At 63.2% G+C, this 21,155-nt stretch overlaps 2 protein-coding genes across 5 annotated transcripts; one reads left to right on the forward strand and one right to left on the reverse strand.

The window, feature by feature from the left end:
• The first annotated feature begins 679 nt into the window (after positions 1-679).
• On the forward strand, positions 680-3,921 carry Slc22a31 (solute carrier family 22 member 31). 4 transcript variants are annotated; one of them, XM_048792496.1, is made up of 7 exons: positions 680-822; positions 905-1,200; positions 1,413-1,558; positions 1,659-1,767; positions 1,855-2,069; positions 2,684-2,795; positions 3,130-3,921. In XM_048792496.1, the coding sequence occupies exons 2-7, from the start codon at positions 1,073-1,075 to the stop codon at positions 3,407-3,409; spliced, it is 990 nt and encodes a 329-aa protein (XP_048648453.1). In that variant the 5' UTR covers positions 680-822; positions 905-1,072; the 3' UTR covers positions 3,410-3,921. The 4 variants fall into 4 exon arrangements, with proteins under 4 accessions (XP_048648453.1, XP_048648454.1, XP_015351434.1 ...); XM_048792497.1 differs by having other exon boundaries at positions 681-1,200; positions 3,130-3,270; positions 3,343-3,921; XM_048792495.1 differs by having other exon boundaries at positions 684-822; positions 935-1,200.
• Cdh15 (cadherin 15) lies at positions 3,897-21,155 on the reverse strand. Its single transcript, XM_015495949.2, has 14 exons — positions 20,442-21,155; positions 14,553-14,708; positions 14,039-14,194; positions 12,931-13,075; positions 9,798-9,958; positions 9,131-9,259; positions 8,583-8,768; positions 7,409-7,662; positions 6,656-6,798; positions 6,286-6,525; positions 5,869-6,108; positions 5,605-5,741; positions 5,293-5,460; positions 3,897-4,461 (listed from the first exon to the last, which is right to left on the reverse strand). Exons 1-14 carry the CDS (start codon positions 20,481-20,483, stop codon positions 4,261-4,263), a joined length of 2,358 nt encoding a protein of 785 aa, XP_015351435.1. The 5' UTR covers positions 20,484-21,155; the 3' UTR covers positions 3,897-4,260.

The following is a 21,155-nucleotide window of genomic DNA, read 5'->3' on the forward strand; positions in this document are numbered from 1 at the left end:
AAGGCAAAGCCTTGAGCACTCTCCACTTGAGAGCTGGGCAGGGCGAGGGCAGAAGGGTGGGCAGGACGTGGAGCCCGTTTCAGAGCTGAAGCCCCTGGGCCTGAGGTGGCGTTGTGTTTCATAGGCCCTGGGCCCTGAGTATCACTGGACACTTAAGGGCTGACAGGGCCAGTCGTGGGGGAGGGTGGGACGGCGCTTCTGAGAAAAGCAAAACCTTAGGGCGGGAAGATCCCCCCACAGCAGACTTGGGGCTGCATGTAGAATCTTGGGATCCCCAAGGCATTGCCATCGAGGGCTCAAATCAGAGGTTGTTCCAATTCTAGGCAAAGACCACCAGAGTCAAAAAAGCTGCTGTTTCATTTCCAAGTTCCTTGCCCTCTCGTGTCCCCAGAGAGGGGTTCTGGGGCTCCCTGCATCTTGTACCCCCAGCAAGGGAGAGTCCTGGGCTGGTCCACAATGGCTGGTGTTCCCCACAGTGGGACCTGGTGTGTGAAGATAGCTGGAAGGTTCCGCTGGAGCAGACGTGCCACTTCCTGGGCGGGCTGCTAGGCTGTGTCCTTCTGGGTGCAGGGTGTGACAGGTGAGACCCTGCCCTTCCTCTGCCCTTAGCTCCCAGCCTTTAAGGTGCACCCTGACCCACACCAGCATGTGTCCCCCTGCCCACCAGGTTTGGCCGCCGGGCTGTTTTTGTGGTCTCCGTGGTGCTGGCCACAGTCCTAGGGGCCAGTGAAGCCCTGGCTGCCAGTTTCCAGACCCTCCTGGCCCTGAGGTTTCTCCACGAGGGCACCTTGGCAGGGGCCTTCCTTGCCCTTTATGTAGCTCGTGAGTAGTGTGAGGGGCTGCCTAGGGAGGGGCAGTGGGCAGCACAGGAACCACTCTGGCACTCACTGAGGACCCTCCTCAGGAAGGCAGTGGCCACTGGTGTTTGTTCCAGGGCCCCCAACTAGGGCTGGTGACAGTCGGCCCCCAAATCCAGCTCCAGACAGCAGTACTCCAAGAGGCCTTGGCCTCAGCCATCTTTGTCTGCCCAGGCCTGGAGCTGTGTGACCCCCCACACCGCCTGGCCTTCTCCATGGGAGCTGGCCTCTTCTCAGTGGTGGGCACCCTGCTGCTGCCTGGGCTGGCCATGCTGGTGCAGGACTGGCGCCTTCTGCAGGGCCTGAACGCCCTGGTGACTGGATTCTTGCTGCTCTTTTGGGGGTGAGTACTACAGGGGTCGGGCAGGGGCCGCCCTGGGGGCCAGTAGATACCTTCTCTGTACTTCTATTCTACACCTGCTACTTGGCCACAGCACAGGGTGACAGGAAGCCACATCCATGTCCCAACCCCTTTCGGTCCAGGGAGGGCACTGGCTTTGCTGCTCCATCATGGAAGAGGTGAGCAGGCCACAGGCATCCTTGACAACCCTGCAGGTTCCCAGCTCTGTTCCCTGAGTCTCCCTGCTGGCTTCTGGCCACGGGGCAGGTGACCCAAGCAGGCAGGATTCTGTGGCACTTTGCAGAAGCCAGCGGCCTGGACCCTGATGACAGCTCCTCAGAGGAGAACTCCCTGGCTACAGGTAACGCACTAGCCAGGGAGTGGCGAGGCAGGGGCTAGAGGAGGGAGGGCCTGGGAGGCCCCCTGCCCCTCTCACCTGCTCCCTCCTCTCCCTGGTCCAGAGCTAGCCGCGCTGTCTGCAGGCAACCCGCAGCCCCAGTACCACTCCATCCTGGGCCTCCTGCACACCCGTGTCACCTGGAGGAACGGGCTCATCCTGGGATTTAGTTCGTGAGGAGGAGAAGGCCCGGGGTGGGCCAGGGTTTGCAGCCACCCCAGGGGAGGGTGTTTGGTGGATACAGCTCTGCTTCCTTCCAGGCTGATCGGTGGGGGCATCAGGGCCAGCTTCCTCCACCGCCTGGCCCCAGGCGAGCCCGCCTTCTACCTGCCCTATTTCCTGGAAGCTGGCCTGGAGGCTGCAGCCACCGTACTGCTGTTCCTGACGGCAGATCGCTGTGGACGTCGCCCTGTCCTGCTGCTGGGCACCATGGCTGCAGGCCTGGCATCCCTGCTACTCCTCGCTGGGGCTCAGTGTGAGCTTGGGGCCCAAGCAGGCCACACAGGGGTCCCTGGGTGTGGGCCAAAGGTCTGTCCTGCTCGTGGTGCCCAAGGGGAGAGGCACAGCTCCTACCTTCCTGTTCCCTCCATCCCCCCACGTATACTAGGGGAAATCAAGGCCTGAAAAAGTTAAGGGACCAAGAAGATCCCTCATGACAGCCAACTACTGCTGTCCTGCCTGGGCCTGGCCACCTGTGCCCGACACAGTGTAGGTGAAAGTTCAGAGGTCAGGCCTAGTAGGCTCTGCCAGCATCGAGCAGCCAGGGCCGGTTTGGGCTGGCATGGGAGAATCATCTCCACAGGGCCATCTAATCTAGCACAGAAAGGAAATAGTTCAGACTTTGGGGACAGTTCTCAAATTGCAAAGGAAGTAGCATGAGCAGAGAGGCTACAGGTGGACAGTCCCTGAGCTGTGTTTCTGGCCAGACTCTCTAGAATCCAAGCTGTCTGCACAGGAGGGCGTGAGGGACTGGACACCCATATGCCCCAGTGTGTGTGTGTGGGGGGGCATTGGGGACGGAGGGGCCCTGAGGAGTCAGGTCAGAAGGCCTGGGAGAGAGCCCCTGAGGACCTTGCCCTTTGTCCCCAGACCTGCCAGGCTGGACCACACTGTCCCTTTCTGTCCTGGGGCTCCTGGCCTCCCAGGCTGTGTCGGTGCTCAGTGTTCTCTTTGCAGCTGAGGCCTTCCCCACCGTGATCAGGTGAGTGCAGAGCTGGCCAGCAACATGGAAGGGTCAGTTGGACAGAGGCCTATGCCCCCACCATCCTGCACCTGAATAGGGCCATTGAGCGCTGCCCTCCTGGATGACCGGGGCCATCCACAGGAGGACTTAGGCACAGCTTAGGAAGGAGGTGTGGGGTGCCTTCGAGGGTGGCAGACATCAGGGCAGAAGAGAAGAGAACAGTTGGTCACATCTGCTTTCCTGGAGCTACACCTCAGGCTCTGAGAGGGCCACACCACTCCCTGCCCATGGGAGTGGTTGGAACCACAGCACACTGGGGACCCAGCTGCACCCCGCATGCTCTCTCCCACAGGGGGGCCGGGCTAGGCCTGGTGCTGGGGGCCGGGTTCCTGGGCCGGGCTGCTGCCCCGCTCACTGACATCCGTGGCCGGCATGGCTTCTTCCTACAAGACGTGGTCTTCACCTCCCTGGCCATCCTCATCCTGCTCTGTGTCCTGCTGCTGCCCGAGACCCATGGCCAGGAGCTGCCCCAGTCACTGGAAGATGCTGACCACCTACACAGCTCCCTGCTCCTGCGTGGGTGTCCACCTCAGGACCACCTGCCTCTGCTGCTGCCCTCCCATTCGGGATGAGCAGCCACACCGCCCAGCAGCACTACTGTTGCTGGGGGGCCCCTGTGAGCCAGGACAAGGGCCACAGCTGAACACCCCCAAGGGCTGACCAGAGCTGCCACAGCGAGGCAGACACATCCCACCAAGACCGCCAGTCAGTGCGGGCAGGGAGGCGGTGGACACAGCAGGAAGGGGCCCTGGATGGGCCCCTGGGTCTGGGGGGGCTGGCTTCCATCTCTTCCGTGGCCATGCCACCAGATGGGCAGGACAGAGGCAGCTATGGAGTGTGGCATCTACCAGGTGGGCAGGGCTGGCCTGGTGCCTTGTCCCACGTGGCACACACTCTGGCCTCACCGGGATGGCCAGAGCAGGTCAGGCCTCCCACCCCCCCTGCCCCAGGCTGTGGCTTCCTGCCAGGCACAGCCTGCCTGGCAGAGCCCTGTTCTTGGGGACAGGGACCCTGGTGCCCTCGTGGGTATTGTGGTGCGGGCACTGACAGAGCACGGGATAAACTAGCAAGACTTTAACTCTGATTCACCACGAGGCTCTTGCTTCCATACAGAGGAGATGGCCTCCAGGGGGGCAAAGGTGGGGTGACCCCAGCAAGGATGGGAAGCAGCTCCCCAACTCCAGCAGGAGGGTGCCACCTCCTGCCACTCACTCCAGACTCCAAGTGCTGTCCCCTCACACTCATCCTGCCTTGGGAGAAAGGCCAGAGGAAGTGGTCCTGGTGAGGTCGCCTTTGCTATGAATGGGCTACCTGTCAGGCCCTTAGGTTACACTTTGGTCTCTGGGTGCAGGTGCCCTCAGAAGGCCCCCTCCCTGTCAGGTGGCCACATCCAAACAGCACATTCCACTCCTGGCCTTGGTTCTCATGGATGCCCATACATGTCTGCCAGGCGGGCAAAGCGGGGGCCCCAGTCCCTGAGATAGTCATAGTCCTGGTCCTCGTCACCATGGCTGGACAGGATGGAGCTCAGCGTTCCTGCCACAGAGCCGTCCCCCTCGTAGTCATATATGAGAGCCGTGTCATAGGGTGGCACGCTGGGGTCAGTGTCTGCCGCCTCCAGGCCCTGCAGAAAGGCCCACAGAGCTTAGGACGGCAGAGGCCAGCTGGGAGCCTGCCACACTTCTGTCGCAGCCAGGGGAGGTCTGCAGTAGCAGAGCCCCCAGGGCACAGCAGGGTTGAGAGGGCAGTCCTCAGGCGGTAAGGTGGAAGGAGCCAGCCCTGCTCCACGAGCAGCTGCCACCACCTTGCAGGGAGTCACTCCTCTAACAGCACCAGCACTGTGCCTGCTGCTGCAGGGTGACTGAGTTTGCTGGGGCTTTGCATGACAGCAAATAGTGGACGTCTCCCTGCATGGCCCCCGTGGCTTTGCATGTTCTGGGCATCTTGCATGTTGGCTTGGGAGTATCCAAATGGCTACTGTGATGTCTCAGCTGACCATTAAAGCAGGCCCAGGGATACTGATACCCACCCACCCCAACCCACCACTGTAGTGAGCCAGGGAAAGTCCAGCCTCTTAACCCACACAATGAGCTTCATAGATGGAGGCCAAGGGCCACCTGGGTCCAAGTCTCGGCCAGTAGATGGCCAATCTCCCTTTGCCACATAGATACTGACACCACACTCCACCCGCAATGCTAAGCTTGGAAAGTGCCCACCCAGCCTGCAGGCCCTGCTGCAGCTCAGGCTTCCCCAAAGCCTGTCCAGGGTCCCACCAGTGAGTCCTCTCTGATCACCTGCAGCCCGGAGGCTAATATCCCAGGTGGACACACAGTGTGGAGACTGAAAGGCCCGTGAGCTCACACATATGTACCTGTGCATGTGTGCTCACTCAAGGGTGTGCGTGTGGGCATGCACAGTTCCCCCTCTGACCTGCACACTCCCCAGGGCCACCTACATCGCTGATGAAGCTGGCCATGTCAGCAGGACTGGTGGGGAGCACGCGGTGTGGCTGGCGAGGCACGTGGCCAAAGGGAGCATCACGGCGCAGGGGTGGCCGTCCCGAGGGGAGGCTCAGAGCCGGCAGTTCTGGAGGGTGGCGCAGCTGGTTTATGTCGTAGGCATCCTGGGAGCACAGGAAGTGCGATTAGGGAGGCTCCGGGCGGCTCTGGGTGCTGTCCCGCGGCTGGGAAGGGCCCGTGGCCCCGTTCCTGGGGGAGCCCCTGGCCGGGGCTCAGCGTTTCTGAGCCACCACCTTTGCTCCACTGACCTGGTCCTCCTCCCCGCCTCCCTGCTCGTCGTAGTTGAGGATGTTGTCGCGAAGGTCGTCCTGTAGCCCGCGCAGCGGACCCTTACCCCGCGGCGGCTGCTGGAACCGCGAGCGGATCGCCGCGAGCAGGACCAGCACTGGGGCGAGCGGAGGGAGGTGACGTCGGGGCTGGGTGGGAGAGTGGAAGTCCACCCGAGGGGGGGCGGGGCGGGGCCCACATGCGGGTCTAGGGGAGGGGCGGGCCCGCGTGGGCGGGGCACTCACGTAGCAGCAGGATGGCGCTGGCCAGCACGATGACCAGCGCGCCCAGGCTGACGCCCGCGCCCCCGGCCCGCAGCGCAGTGGCCCCCGGCAGGCAGGCGCCGTCGGGCCCACAGCGGCACACGGTCACGTTCAGTGGCTGCTCGCGCTCCTGGGGCGGCTGCCCAGAGTCCCGGAGCAGCAGGCTGAGGCGGTGCGGGCCCTCAGGGATCTGGTGCCGTGGCCGCAGGCGCGTGTGGCTCACTGGAGAGGGCCACTCTGTCAGCAGAGACCCTGGGGCTGCCCTACGTCCAAACAGCATCCGAATCCCTAGGCCTCGGTTTCCCGTCCACCCACTGGGCATGAGAAGCCTGAAGATGTGGCCAGTGTCGCATGCCCTCCATGCACCACCAGGTCCCAGGCCCTAGCTAGGGGACTCACCGTTAACCTGGCTGAGACTCCAGTTCCGGCTGAGCTCTGGGAACCTGGGGCTCAGCTGGAAAAGGAAAGGCGCCCCGTGTGGGGGCAGGTCCTCATCTGTGGCACCCAAGAGGAGGCCAGGCCCCTGGTCCGGTTCACTGCACAGGCTGCTGGGCGATGGAGGGGCCAGCACAGGTGCATGGTCGTTGACCTCCACAATCTCAATGGATAGGGTGCCTGTGCCGGTGCTGGGTGGAGAGCCTGCAGGCATGGCGGCAGTAGGCTGGGTGCCCTGCCCCAGCCCACCACCCACCCTTTGGGTGGAGCCCTGGGAGGAGAGAGGCCCAGCCAAGCCAGAGAGCCCTGAAGCCAGGCACAGGGTCCCACTCACCGTCATCCAGGGCCAGGACGATGGCCCGGTACCAGCCGTCCTTGAGGAAGGGGGAGGCGGGGCTCAGCACGCGCTGGGTCTGGACCTTGCCTGTGGCTCTGTCCACCTGCAGCCAATCCTCAGGATCATAGTCCTTGGAATAGCTGTGGGTGGGAGAGGAGCGGAACCTACCAGGACATCCTGGAACGGGGTCACGCAGACATACACTGCAGACCCGACGACCCAGCCATGCACACATGCACCTCTCATGTTGCACACACGCACACCCCCAGGCCATGCATATGCACCCACAACAGCACTCTGGGGGCCTCGGTGCAGAGTCCCTTCCACAGCCCGAGGGGTGTTTCTGCCCCAGCCAGATGAGGAAGCTGAAGCTCAGAGAAGGCCAGCAGCTGCCCAGGGCCTTGAGCAACAGCCTGAACTCAGTCCTGGTCAGTGCCAGGTGTGTACAGAAGCCCGTGGTGGCAGACAAGCACACTGGGCCAGGTCAGCGGGGGGTGAAATTAAAACACTCCCAACCAGGCCTGCAGGAGCTAGGGCCCACCAGCACAGACAGAGTGGACATTCAGAGGTCTGTGGCCATGTCCACAGGAACACCTAGAGCCCTGCCCTGCCCCAGGGGACACAGCACAGCAGGACCCCAGACCCCATGGAATGCACACAGACAATCTTTCCGCCTCTGACCCTCAGAGCCAGGGCACCCTCACAGGGCAGCGCATTCACACCTTGTCCCCAAAGACCCGGGAGGCCCACCTGATTCTTTGCAGCTGCTGTGTGTCAGGGTCTCTGGCAGAGAAAAGGGCCACAGCGGTTCCTGGGGGTGCCCCCTCAGCCAGGCTGGTCCGCAATGGGCTCTCCGGGAACACAGGGGCCTCATTAGTATCCTGCACCCTCACGCTGACCCTGGCCTGGCCCCGCTGAGCCCGGGGGGCAGCTGCCTGCAGTGGGGCCTCGTTCTGCACCGTCACCATGAGCTCATAGTGCTCACGGCTCTCGTGGTCCAGGGGCTGTGGAAGGAGGCAGAGGCCACCCACTCTGGGTGCAAGTCCAGGCACCTAACAGGGCTCCTGGGGGGCACTCCTTGGGCCTGTCCCAAGAGCATGTGTCCCCTTCATCCCCTTTTAACCTTGACAGGTCAAAACTATGCAGGACTAAAAGCCTCAAAGGATAATACAAACATAACAAAATGAGCACCCATCACTCAAAATGAACTTGTTGGGGGTGGTGTGTCCGTCTTGTGTGTCAGAGCAGACCACAGCTGCCCAAGGCCAAGCAGACTTCTCTGTGCAGGCACCTGGTGGGTGTGATCAGCTGATGCTAAGCAGAGAAACCATCCTGGCTCATGGTGGGCCCTCCCTATGTAGGTGAGGCCTTGAGAGCAAAGCGTTTTGTCTCTGAGGACAAAGAAATTCTGCTTCCTGAGTGAGTTCCCAGTAGCCCCAAATGCACAAGTCAGTTTCTTGCAAAGCAGTTTCTTTCTCCTTCCTCTGATTGAACCCAGGGGCCTGCATATGCTCCACCACAGAGCTACAGCCCCAGTCTCACAGAAAGTTCTCTACTGCATCAACGTTGAGATGTGCCTGTCCACATTCATGTGTGCACGTGCACGCGTGTTTCTGTGTGGCTCCTGCTGACTCGGCTTGCCTGGGAGAACTGGGACTGACACAGGCAGCACACATACATGGGTCACAAGCCCGGAGACAGGACAACTGGCAGCTCCCTCTGGCCCTGCTGCCCCGTGGTCAGGGTGTCCTGGACCCTGCATGCTCTGCCCTCCACTGCTCTCACCCAAGGACGCAGGAGAGACCCCAGGAGGTCAGCAGACAGCTGCAGGTAGGAGCCCAGGAGAGCTCAGGATGGGGGCATGCAGGGTGCGTGGTCCACACCTCTGCCAGGGCAAGGTGTGCACATGACCGGGGCCTCTCACCTTCACCACTGACAGCACGCCCTCGTTAGTCTTGGGATCAGTGCGAATGGTGAACTGTCCTTCCGGGTCCCCTTCCAGGATGGTGAACCTGGCCACCCAGTTGGGGGAGCCAGGTAGGTCCCTGTCTTCCACCTCGAGGCGTCCTACATCCACTCCACTGATGGCCTCTGCAGCCTCCATGGACAACTAGGGGGACCAGCTGGTTACCCATGGCTGGCCAGGCCATGCCACCTCCCTGGGGACCCCCTTCCTCCCTCAAGCCTGCTCTGCCACCACCACCATGTGTCCTGGGTTGTTTCCAGAGTGACTATCCATGTGTGCCACCTTCCCCCAAAGGACAGGGCTGGCTGCTCCCCCAGGAGACGCTCCTTGCTTGAGCCACGGTCACACATGGCCACTTCTCCCTGGGCCCCTCTCCCACTTGCAGCGCCTGTCCTGGTGGACCCTCACACTTGGTCCGGGCTCCTGGCTCAGGACCCTCCTGAGAGGCAGGCCAGCCTCCATCCCCTCGCCGACCCACACCAGGGCCAATGGGGCAGGGGCAGCACCTGATCCCTGGTGAACTCGGGAGCGTTGTCATTGACATCGTCCAGGGAGATGATGGCGGAGGCCGTGGCGGTGAGGCCCTCTCCAGACATGTCGGCCACCTGCAGCGTCAGGTTGTACACGGCCACCACCTGAGGATGTGACACGGGCTAGAAGATCTGGCGGGCTACCAGAGGGATGGGAAGGGGCGGGGGCCAGGCTGCCTACAGGTTCAGCCTGTGCAGGGACCTGGTGGTGTCAGAAGTCCCAGCTGGCTCTGGGTACCCCCAGCACATGGGGTTCAGCAACATCATCGGCCTTGACCTCTGCCCTAGCCTGGGAGTGGACAAGGGGTCAGCTCTGGTGTTGGACCCACTGGGCACAGAGGGGCACTAATGAATGGGTCCCAGGCCAGAAGCCTGGCTGCCAGGGCAGCAGGGTCCCACAGAGGAAGGATGGACAGAAGCTGTCAGTCAGAGTGAGGGACGAGCAGGGGGCCCTCGGCACGGTGGGGCCGCACTGTGCTGGAACCCTGCTGCGTGGGAGCACAGAGCACACTGCAGGGGTCCTCACCCCAGGAGGCACCCGCAGGAGTCCTCCAGACAGGGTCTGGGCAGCTTCCTTCCTCTGCTGGAAGGAAGCAGAGGGGGCAGCTGGGGGTGGGCTAGAGCAGAGGCCCGGCCACCTCACCTCGCGGTCCAGCCCCACTTGCACGGTGCGGATGGCGCCCGTGTGCTCATCAATGCTGAAGAGCCCCGGGCTGCCCTGCTCCAGGATGGAGTACCGGAGCGCGGCGTTGTCCGTGTCGGGGTCGTCGGCATCCGTGGCCTCAGCCCTGGTGACGTAGGTGCCTGGGGAGGACAGGAAGGCGTGGGCGGACGCCCCCAGGGCTGTCGTGGGGGTCAGGCCTAGAACTTGCCCGCTGAGGCTGACTGCGCACACGAGCCCTCACATCCGGGATGCTCCCGCTGGCCCCGCAGCCCACCTGGACTTGTGAACTCCACCACTGAAGGAGCGGTGGGCAGGGTGGTCGCAGAGGCTCAGGTGCCAGGTGAGAGCAGCACCCTGGGGAGCCCAGCCCCAGGGAGACGTGGGTACAGGGGTGCCGAGCAGAGCCAGCACTGACGAGCCCTGGGGCGCTAGCTCGCCAGGGCCTGAGGTGCTGCGGACAGACCGTGGCCCGAGGCAGGGCCCTGCTTCCTGATTGACCCACAGTTCCCATAGCTCAGGTGCATGAGCCTTAAGCCAGGGTGGCAGAGTGACAAGGACAGGCTTCCACACACCCTGGGGCAGCTCAGCCAGCAAATCTTTGCTGTGCGTGTCTCAAGATCCACGTGTTCAATGCACGGTGGCAGATGTCAGCCACCATCCAGCCCAGGAGGGGCCAGCACCTGAGCATACAGAGCTCCTGACCAGGTAAACGCTGGTGAAGCCATGGACAGCACTGGGCAGGTGTCTTGGAGCACAGGCTGGCATCCTGGAAGGCCTGTGTGCTCTCCAGCCAGCCAGTGGGTGGACACATCATGGACCGGGGAGCCAGGTTTCTCCCATCAGGACATGAGGACAACGGCCAAGGGTCTAGAAGGACCCTGTGTTTGGAAGCAGCAGGGCCGCTGGGAGCTGGCGTGTTGTGTGTTGCTCCGCACACACATGGCCTCACACCCGTCCGCGTGTGTTACAGGCAGGCATGTTTCCCAGCCACAACTGTTAGAGAGGCCCAGACGGCAAGTGGCTCGATGGCCCACTGACCACATCTGGACACCAGTGCCGGGGGAGGGGTGTGCAGAACAAGGGCTCCTCGGGCCACAGCAGCAACGTGGGAAGCTGGACACACCTGGAGGGAGCGCCCAGATGGCGGGGAGCCGCCTGCCAAGTGGGAGGGGAGTCCAAACCACCCTCCCCACCACCCCAGGTTCAGGGGCCTCCAGTGGAGGACGGAGCTGGGAGTCACACAGGCTCCACACAGAGAAGAACTGGCACCCACCTGCACCCAGTAACAGGTAGATCTGTGCCCCACATAGCCACAAGGACACCCCTCAGGAACACAGGGCCCAGGTCACATCACCACCCCGACCCCGTGCTCCAAGACGCCAGTGTCTAGAGGAACTAGAGGCTGAGAATCTGCTCCCATTAAGAGGATGGGCCCTGGACTCCAGGGTGGAGCTTGCTGGTGGGTCCTGCAGAAGCAGACCCTGAGCTGCCTGCTGCTGGGGTTAAGGGCCTGGGGACCCAAGCCCACCCTGCAACTCACCCCCAGGGCATCTGGGGTACATTGATCCTCCTCTTTCCATAGAACAGGAGCAAGACAGCCACAAAGACACAGGGAAGAAAAGAGCTGAACTTGCCAGGTGGGGTGCGCACGCCTGTGATGGGGGAGGCTGAGGTAGGAGGATCTCAAGTTCAAGGCCAGCCTCAGCAATTTAGCAAGACCCTAAGCAACTCAGTGAGACTCTGTCTCAAAATAGAAAGGGCTGAGGATGTGGCTCAGTGGTAGAGCGCCCCGGTTCAGACCCTGGAACAAAAACAATCAAAAAACCAAACCAAAATAACCCAAAAAAAGGAACAACGAAGAAAAAGACAAAGGGAACAGAGCTGCACTTGACGGGTTCCCAGGACAGGGCACGGCCAGGGTCCCAGGAGCCCCAGATACAGGGTCTTGGCCCTGCTGCCAGTGGGGTCTCCCTGAGCACACAGGAAGGGTGAGACCACCACGCACACAGGCGAAGGCACCCACTGACAGACAGCAGGGCGTGGGGACCTGGCGCAGCACCCTGGGAAGCGCCCGGAGGCCCTGCATGCTGAGGCCCTTTGGTCAGTCACTGAGGGGTCTGAGCTGAGGCCAAGGCCTGGGAGGCCCAGGCTCACCCAGGACCCCACCCAGCAACTGCCTCAGTGTCCGCAGGTGACGACCAGGCTGAGGCTGGCAGGCAGCTCTGGTGGCCCTTCTCTGCAGGGCCTGGTGGAGGCAGGGTGACCCGCACACAGGTGCGGAGCACGGAGAGGAAGGAAGCCAGGGCCCAGGGCCATCCGGGGCACAGACGTGACCCAGCACCCTCTTGTCAGGAATGTCATTATTTTGCAGGGCATGGTGGTCACACACCTGTGATCCCGGCATGAGGACAAAAGTCTGAGGCCAGCCTGGCACCTTAGGAGACCCTGGCTCAGGGGGTTGGGAGTGAGATTCAGTGGTGAGCACCCAGGTTCAGTGCCTCAGGAGAAAAAATGATCCCCGGGGAAGGGGCACCTAATGAAGGCTGTAGAGCAGATATTATATGGAGAATATTGGGTTCTGATCTTGGTTTTGCCGCGAGCGTTATTACTGATCGCACACTGACGCGTGCAGAAATGCCCGGTGCCAGGTCTGCTGGGCAGCTCAGGACACGGAGGGCAGAAAGAGGAAGAAGCTGAAACGCTTTGCACGTCCTTGTGATGTGTGCACAGGGATTCCCCGAAACTCTCCTGCAGGTGTGAGATTGTTCCAGAATTCAAAAAAAGCAAAAAGTTGTCACTTTGAATCTTGAAAAGCAAAAAAACGGTGTGAAACAGAATCAACGTGGGCTGACGCCAATCAGCACCTCCAACTTCCTGCAGGCAGGAGGCTCCCCTGGGGTCTGGCCATGCTGGGGAGCCTCTGGGCACATGGGCAGTAGGCTACCAGGGCTGAACCGACCCTTAGAGGTCCCTTTTAGGCAGTGCTGGGCCTGAGCCCAGGGCCTGGTGCACACCAGGCACAGGCCTGAGATGCCAGCTAAAGGAGACCCTGCACTTAGGGCCTCCTGAAGGCCTCTCCTCTGGTGGCTGTCGGGGACCTGGCCGGCCTCACCTGGGGCGGCGCCCTCCAGCACGTGACCTGTGAACGCCTCCTGCAGGAAGACCGGCCGGTTGTCATTCTGATCCACAACCACGATCTCCAGGTCTGTGGGGTCCTCCAAGGTAGATCCTCCCAGGTCCAGGGCAAAAGCCCTTAGCTGTCCAAACAGAGGGCAGGGCTGGCGCTGCAGGCCTCGGGCCATGCAGCCTGGCACCCTCCGGAGCAGTGAGGCCACGCAGGCGAGGCACGTGCTGCAGCCAGTGAGTGTCCCCTGAGGGAGCTTGCCGTCCCCACCACCCGCCTCCCCTCTTGCCCGACTCCAGGAAGCCACAGCTGCCCCCGTGTGCCCAGGCTTCCCAGCCCCCCCTCTCCAGGTCCTCTCCTCCTGAAATGACTTCCAACTCCCCTGCACACGCGTGTGCCACCGCCTCGCGTCCTTTGGAGAAGGGCATGCTGTGATTCCCAGGTTAGGAGGACTCTCCAGGCTGGCCCGTGGCAGGCACCTCTCCCAGCTCCTTGGGGGCCAAGGAGGGGAAGCACTTGAGGCCAGAAGGGCAACAGAGAGAGGCCCTGTCCCCCCAAATAACAAGTACTCTCCCACGACCTCCTGGGTGGGAAGCCAAGCTAGTTCTCACATCTGGAGAAGGATCTAGGGCGTCCAGGAGGAAAGCGGCTGGAAGCCCTTCCCCTGACAGCCCCGCAGGGTGTTGTAGGGGTGCAGGGGTGGCAAGCTGCCGTCTGCAGGAAGCTGAGTGTGGTCCTGGGCTCACCTGCTGGCCGCCGGCCCACCTGAAGGAGGCTCCTCACCTTCCTCTGCAGGGGTGGCCCCTGGCCAATCCCATCCCCAAGAACAGTCACCGCTGCGAGGACTGACTCTTTGGGATTCTTGAACATGTCCACCTCGCCAAATGGAACAAGGCTTGGGCCAACTGGTTGTCCACCCTCTGGAGGCCCACCCAGCACCCCACAGGCCCTGGGCACACCCCTCTGTGAAGTGGGAACACCTCAGGCTGCAGGACTACGTCCCCAACCCACCCCCCAAAGAGCTCAAGATCCAGCCAGCCTCGGCCCTGCCAGACTGGAGCCTGGGCCTGGGCAGAGGCTGAGGGGCAGGCCCCACCCTGAAGCGGTCAGTCTCCTCCCTGTCCAGCATGGCGTTGAGGAACACCCGTCCAGTGAACTTGTCGATGGAGAAGACGCCGCGGGGCTCCTCGTCCACGCCAGGCCCCTGGATGCTGTAGATGACACTGCCCAGCTGCTGCTTGTCCGACTTGATCTGCAGGCAGGAGAGGCTGGGAGAGGCCGGCGGGGACTGCCCCCAAACCCCCAGGATCCCCCCACGGGAGAGAGGATGGGCTGGGAGGGCAGCTTGGCATGGCCCACAGTCCTGACTGAGCCTTGTCCTGGGCACAGCCCCTGAGTGTCTTTGGGGACCCGGTCTCTGGGACTCCTGGGGCCTGGTGAGCGAAGGCCACTCTTCCAGCCTGGATGAGAGAGGAGGGCCTTCCCGAGCCCTCTCCCACTGCCTGCTGGGCCCTATCAGCAGGACACCTTTCGGGAATGGGGACACTGGGTGCATACACCTCCAGGACCCACCAGGATGAGCCAGTCTCCTCCAGGGCCTCTATCCTCACCTGCACCAGCGGGTACGGGAGCCGTCTGTGATTCTCTGACACACTGATGGGCGGGATGACCCAGGCTCTCCGGACGCGGCCCAGCGCAGACGCGGGGCGCCAGGGGTACAGGGTGCGGGGCTGCAGCCCAGCTACCCCTTGGGACAGGCCAAGGCTCTGCAACCAAGACAAGCCATGGTCAAGTGGGAGGCTCTTGGTGGGAGCTGGCCCCATGGTGGCTTCCACACCACCTGGCTGCATCCCTGGAGGGCACAGGTGGGGGGGCCCCAGCAGGCACACCCCCAAGTGCTGAGCCCCCACCCCCAGGAATCTGGGCCACATTCATGGTGGCCCCAGACCCCTGGGGGTTGTTTCCTGATAGGTGGTTGGTAGGAGGGTGGGGGCATGAGGGACCCCACTGCGCCCAGAGCAGACTCAGGTGCCCCTGGGGTGGAGAGGGCTCAGTGGGGCCCAGGAAGGGCCCTCCTAGTTCCTTCCACTTTGTGCCCAGCCATAGCCAAGATGGAGCTGCCCCCAGGAGGACGTGGCTGGGAGAGAAGGGGGAGGAGCAGCAGTGGGTGGGCTGGAGACCCAGCACTAGAACTCAGCCTCCCCAGGAACCCCGTGGGCATGGAGCTTGGATGGCAGGGTGGGCCGGGCACCCTCCCACAAGGTTGGCCGTCAGAGGCAGGGGTCAGGGGGGTGACATGGCCCTCCCATCCTCCCACAGCTCTGAGGGGCAGGGAGGGTGGGTGGGTGCAGAGGGGCTTGGCCAGGTGGGGGCTGGCTGGGTTTGGCACTGTCCTCCCCGAGCACTCAGCAGGGCAGGGGCACGCAGAGGTCACCAGCTGCCAGCCTCCCTGCCTGCGGGTCTGGGCCTTCTCCTCTGCTCGTCCCTCCCAGTCCAGTAGCACTTTCCCTGATGCTGGAACTTCCTGGGTGTGAGCGTCCCACGACCACAGCTGTGCAGGGCCATGAAGCCCTGGGCTGGGGCACGGTGCCAGCGGGTGCTGTGGTTTCCACTCTCTTCAGCAGAAGCGGCTGCACCAGGACAGGTGCCCAGGGCTCGCATGCCCAGCCTCAGCCAGGTGGCTGAGGCCTGGGGTCCACACCTGCTCTCCCCAGCCTCGGCCCTTGTCTGCAGGAGCCTGAGGCCTCCCTGGGTGGGAGGAGGCCCAGGCTACTGCCAACATGGCTCTCTGCCTCCACCAGTGCAGGAGGGGTGCCTGACCCAACGCCCTTCCTGGGGTGGCAGAGGGCAGGGACCTCCTAGGCCCTTCCACTTTGTGCCCAGCCATAGCCAAGATGGAGTTCCAACTGGGCCCACACCCAGGGAGGTTCCTGCCGTGTGTGACAGAGGCGTCAGCAGCCCTGGTGAGGACTCACAGGTGACCTGCTCCCCCTTCCCTCTGTGACGCGGGGAGCATGGGGCAGAGTGGGCCAAACCAAGGTCACCCTCCTCCCTGCAGGACCACCATGCCCAGCACTCCCTCCTAACAACAGGGGCCAGTGGCTCCCTGCTGCCATCCTCTGGGTGGGGTGGACGCCTGGCACCCTGGCTTCCCCTCACAAAGGACTGCAGTCTGTGGGGGCTGGGACACAGGGTGAGGCCTCAGGAGGACAGCACCACGTCAGTGCCTGGGGGCTGCCTTAGGGCCAGGTCAGGAGGGAGGAGCTGCAGAGCCAGGTGACCTAACTGTGACCTAAATGCAGGTGACCCTGCAGAGCCAGGCCTAACTGTGCCTCCTGCGTGCCTCCTGCGCCCACCCGGGCGGCAACCTGTCCCCACCCAGTGCCAGGGGCTCCATCCCGCTCTCGGCAGCCCTTGCCTCTGCCCTGTGCTTGCAGAGTGACACGTGGCAGCAATATCCCAACAGAAGCAGCCTCCCTAGAGGCCTGAGCCCCCACGGGCAGGACCTCAGGCCCCTCCTCCAAGGCCCTTTCGGGGCAGTAGAGCTGCCAGTGCTCTGGTCCTTGCACCCATTGCCCCTGGGAGTCCAGAGAGGAGTGGACCCTCTTCGTAGACGGCAGGCTGGCGGGGACAGGCCAGGGTACTCAGGCCTGAGGCCTGTCGGCCACTCTCCCGCCCCAGAGGCACTCTGAGGCTGACAGATGGCAGTGCTGGCCTCTGAGCCTGCCAAAGCTGGCCAAGCACCAGCCACTTCCAGGTCAGGGCCACATTCCTGCCAAGCGCAAACCTGCCTGCCCGGCATGGGGGTCTCAGTCACAGCCTCGATGGCACAGGCTGTTCCAGAGCCCCCCTGGACCAGTTTAGTGCTGGGACCTAGAGTGGGCCCTCCTCTCCTTTGTCCGCCTTGGCCCTCACGACCCCCATAAAGCAGGTGACCACCCACGCCAGCTCCATAAGTCTGACTCCTTGGTTCAGAGGGGGACACTCAGCAGGAACCCGGTGACCGAGGGGCTCAAGGTCTGTGCACACTCGGCCCTGCCTGGGCTGCCAAACCTAGGCTGGTGCCCCACCCCGCCAGCTGCCTTGCTGAATGCCCACAGACTTGCCCTGGCCAGGTATGGTCAAGTCAGAGGCTGGACCCAGAGTTCTGGGTCCCCAGCCTGTCCACAGCCCAAGTTCACAAGGTCAGCAGAACCACAGAGCCCTGGCAGGGCCGCTGGCTCAGATCAGAAGCCACGATGGGTGTGGGTGGGTGACCAGTGGGCAGCCAACGCCCGCTCCCAGGGGCATTCGAGTGGCTTACTCCCTGCCCTGCCCCCACAAGACGTGGCTGGCTGAAGGCACGGCCTGGGCACCGCCCGGGCAGCTCAGCATATCTGGTGCCCAGGACAAAGCCACATGGACACAGCCAGCTCACAGAGACCCCGCACCTGGGGCAGGGGACAAAAGGGACATTTTGTGGACGTGTGCTCCTGGACTGCTGCCCACTCCTCTGTTCCCCATGCCAAACCAGATCAACAGACATCAGGGACCCCTTCCCAAGTAGGTGCCCACGATACCCCCAAGCTCTGACCTTGTTCTTAGCCAAGAGCCCTGGACAGTGTGGAAGCCCTGGGAACACCAGGACCACTGCCCCAGTCCTAGCTGCTGGGTCAACTCCCTACTGGGGTCCGTCCCTGGACCTCAAAGAGCCAAAAATGACCAAGCTCCTGCCATGTGCCAAGTGTCTGCTCTGGCCAGGCAACTCTGCTGAGAGGCAGGGACACCAGCAATTCCTGGTGACCTGAGGGGAGTGTGTCCAGCCCAGCCAGGCCCTGAGCCTGGACAGAGGTGCTGGGCACTGGGGAGTAGGACCTACAGTGAGAAAAGAGAAAGCCAGATGCCCCCTCCCTCTCAGCAGAGTAGACAAAGCCACTGGCCTCTTGGGCTCCTGTAAGCCACTGTCAGGGGTCCAGTGGTGGACAGGAAGGGAGGACAGGGCCTGGGCTGGCTGGACGCTGCCTGGTATGTCTGGCTGTCTCCTCAGTGTGCGCTGGCGGAGCCGAGGAGGGGCAGCCCAGTCATCCCACGCGGCACAGCTGAATGCCCTAGCGTGGGCACGGGTGGGTGGGCTGGGGAAAGGCGACAGAAACCCTGGTCCTGCCTCCCCACAAGCTTCTCGGGCCGAGCCCCTCCCTCCAGGCTGGAATCCATGGCCATCCTGTTCCTGGAGGGCCAGCATGTCAGGAATGGCCCAGCTGTTGGCCCGCCCAGGGTGGCCCCAGCCTCTCCCCTGCGGGCCCCACCTCTCCAGCTGCTGCAGGCTTCAGAGGAGGGTGAGGAGGGGTGACAGGGCTGGCAGCTGCTCTCTCCCATCAGCATGGCCCTGCCCCCGGCAGCACAGACCCTGCAGGGCCCACACCACAGAGCCGCCTGCCTTGGGCGCCATGTGGAGCTGGGTGGACAGGCCAGTGGTGGGGGGCTGCTGAGCAGGCCTGCCTGCCCTGGGGAGCACCAGGCCTGCTGTGGGGGGCCTGTCACTCTAACAACCCCGGGGCCCCAGGCCCAGACTCAGGCAGGGCGTCCCGGGCAGCTTGTCCCCATTCCCTGACCTCCCCCAGCAGGGTAGGGTCCCAGGTGCAGGACCAGTCGCTAGGGACAGCATGCAGCGGGCAGGGCCGACAAGGGCCAGTGTGAACACACAGTCCGGCCCCCTGCTGTCCCCTGGGGCTCAGAGTTCAGGTTCTAGAGGGGTTCTGTGTGGAGAGAGCTGGGACCCACCGGAGGCAGCCCTGCGGGTCAGGACTGCCCAGCCTGGGGCTGAGGGAGGAGTGACAGGGTCCTGGACCCAGGACCAGATGGCTGGACCAGGTGGGCAAAGGGCTGGAGCTGAGCAGCTGGGGAAAGAGGGACAGGGTCCCCACCCCTTAAACAAGAGCTGATGAGCCACGCTGCCCACTGCCCCTGCAGGAAGCTCAGGAGGCCTAGCCCCCACTGACTGGTTCCCTACCCCGACCTACTTGGGGGCCTCCCGCTCCTGAGCAGGGGGTTTGCAGCAGGAGCCTGGGACGAGGCCTCTGGAGTGGGAAGCGGAATCCAGCCCAGCCTCTCCCCTGGGGCCTGGGGCCTTGGAAAGGCTGATACCCAAACCCAAAGGCGCTGGACCCCCAGGGTCCTCCGAGCCAGCTCCAGCCTTGGGTGCCAGCAGAGATTTTCCCCTACAGCAAGTGGGGTGTGGGCACTGAGCAGGAAGCTGTCTGTGAGGAGACTCCAGGGTGTGCAGGCCTCCAGGCCTGCAGCGGGGCAGGGTGTCCATGCCTAGGGCTGGACAGAGGCTGGAGGGTGAGGTCTAGGCAGCCAGGCTGTGCTGGGCTGCTGTCTCCACGCAGTGAGGTGTGAGGGCCCGCAGCGGGGAGGGGGCTGGAGCTGAGAGGCTAGTGCCTGTGGAGCAGCTGCTGGAGGGGCTGACTGGCCAGGCACCTGGTCAGCTGTCAGGGTCTGAAACCTGAGCTGGCCAGCCAAACTGCAAGGCTTATGGGAATTTGAGGGAGCCAGGAAACCCCTGCTGTGAAGGGACCTACTCTCCTCACCATGTCCAGCACCCGGGACCACCCTAGAGCAACCCCAGTGACTGATGGTGAGCAGTGCTGGCCCTTTGTGTTCACACCCTTCACATCTAAGAGGCAGAGACTGTCCACAGCCAGGTCCCAATCATGCTGGGCCCTGGGCTCTGGCAGGGGCCACCGAAGCCATATCCTCGCTCTAGGCTCAGCCCAGTGCCACTAGCAACCTAGAACACGAAAGAGGTGACCCAGTGGAGGGAATGGCCAGAGTAGGGAGAGCGGGCCAGAGGCCTGTGTGCCTGCCACCTGTCCTGTGCCCAAGTTGGGGAGACCAAGGTACCATGGGTGGACAGAAGTTTGTGGCCCTCAAGCCTGATCCACTCCAGCAGCTGCAGAGTCTCCAGGGAGACAACAGGCATTCCAGCTGTCCCATGGTGGGACACAGCATGTGGACAGGCTGTGTTAGGACCCAGCTCCCTGGCCCAGGCACTCCTGCAGGGAGAGGTAATGTCCAGGCCAGAGTTTGCAGAACAGAGCCTGCAGATGCTGGCCAGGGTTATGGGGGTGGGGGGTTCAGTCCCCACCAACACCTGACTGGGACTCCTGCTGCTCCCAGAAGATTGGCCACGGCCACCCCGACAAGGGGGCAGGTTGGAGGAGTCTCTGCCCTGCACCTCCAAAGGGAAGGGCCGATAGGTGGTCTGCACCTGCCCTTCAGCTTGGTTCCCCAGTACTGGCCAGTCCACTCTTTTTCCAAGGGAGGCAGGTTGCACTCCCTCTGGGAACCCCTGGCTAGGGTTATCCCACCTCCCGCAGGGCCTTGCAGAGTGCGACCCACCTGGGCACCCACCCCCAGCCGGCAGCTCTCAGTCCCTAGAGGATGGCCAGGGCCAGTGGTCCTGGAGAGAAACTGCACCGCACGCTGGGGAGGAGGGTCCCTGCCGTGGGCCGCCTTACCTGGGTCAGCAGCCCGAGGGCAAGGAGGAACGTGGCGTCCATCGGGGCCAGCCAGAAGCTACCAAGGCAAAAGTGTCCGGCTCGGCGGCGGCCGGGGTGGCGCCTCCGGCTCCAGACCGAAGAGCGTGGCCCGGCTGAGTGACAGCGCAAGTGCTGGGGCGGCCGGCCGAGGGGCAGCACGTGGGCAGTGGGGCGGGGCCAGGCAGGAAGAGGGCAGGGCCGGACCTGAGTGACAGCACGTGTGTGGTGGGGCGGGGCCTGGAGGGAGAGGGGCGGGGGCCTAAGTGACCGTGCGGGTCGTGGGCGGGGCCTGGCGGCGGAAAGGGCGAAGCCAGGGCCTGAATGACATGTGGGGGCCTGAACTCCAGAGAGGCAGGGGTTCCTCCAAGCTGTCTGGAAAGGACTCAAGAGTGGAAGGAGAGCGGCTGGGGATGTGGCTCAAGCGGTAGCGCGCTCGCCTGGCATGCGTGCGGCCCGGGTTCGATCCTCAGCACCACATGCAGACAAAGATGTTGTGTCTGCCGAGAACTGAAAAATAAATAAATAAATAAATATGTTTTAAAAAAATGAGTGGAAGGAGAAGGAAGCCTGTCGGGAAGGCTGGGGTTGGGCTCAAGCCGTCTCCATTTCCTGCACTTAGAGTCACCAGGAGGCTCCTGCCTGTTCCCCCTGCCTGCAAGGCTCCTTCCTCCACCATCCTCAAGGCTTCCTTTG

This window comes from Marmota marmota, unplaced genomic scaffold (genome assembly GCF_001458135.2).
Source record: "Marmota marmota marmota unplaced genomic scaffold, marMar, whole genome shotgun sequence".
Taxonomy (NCBI): Eukaryota; Metazoa; Chordata; class Mammalia; order Rodentia; family Sciuridae; genus Marmota; species Marmota marmota.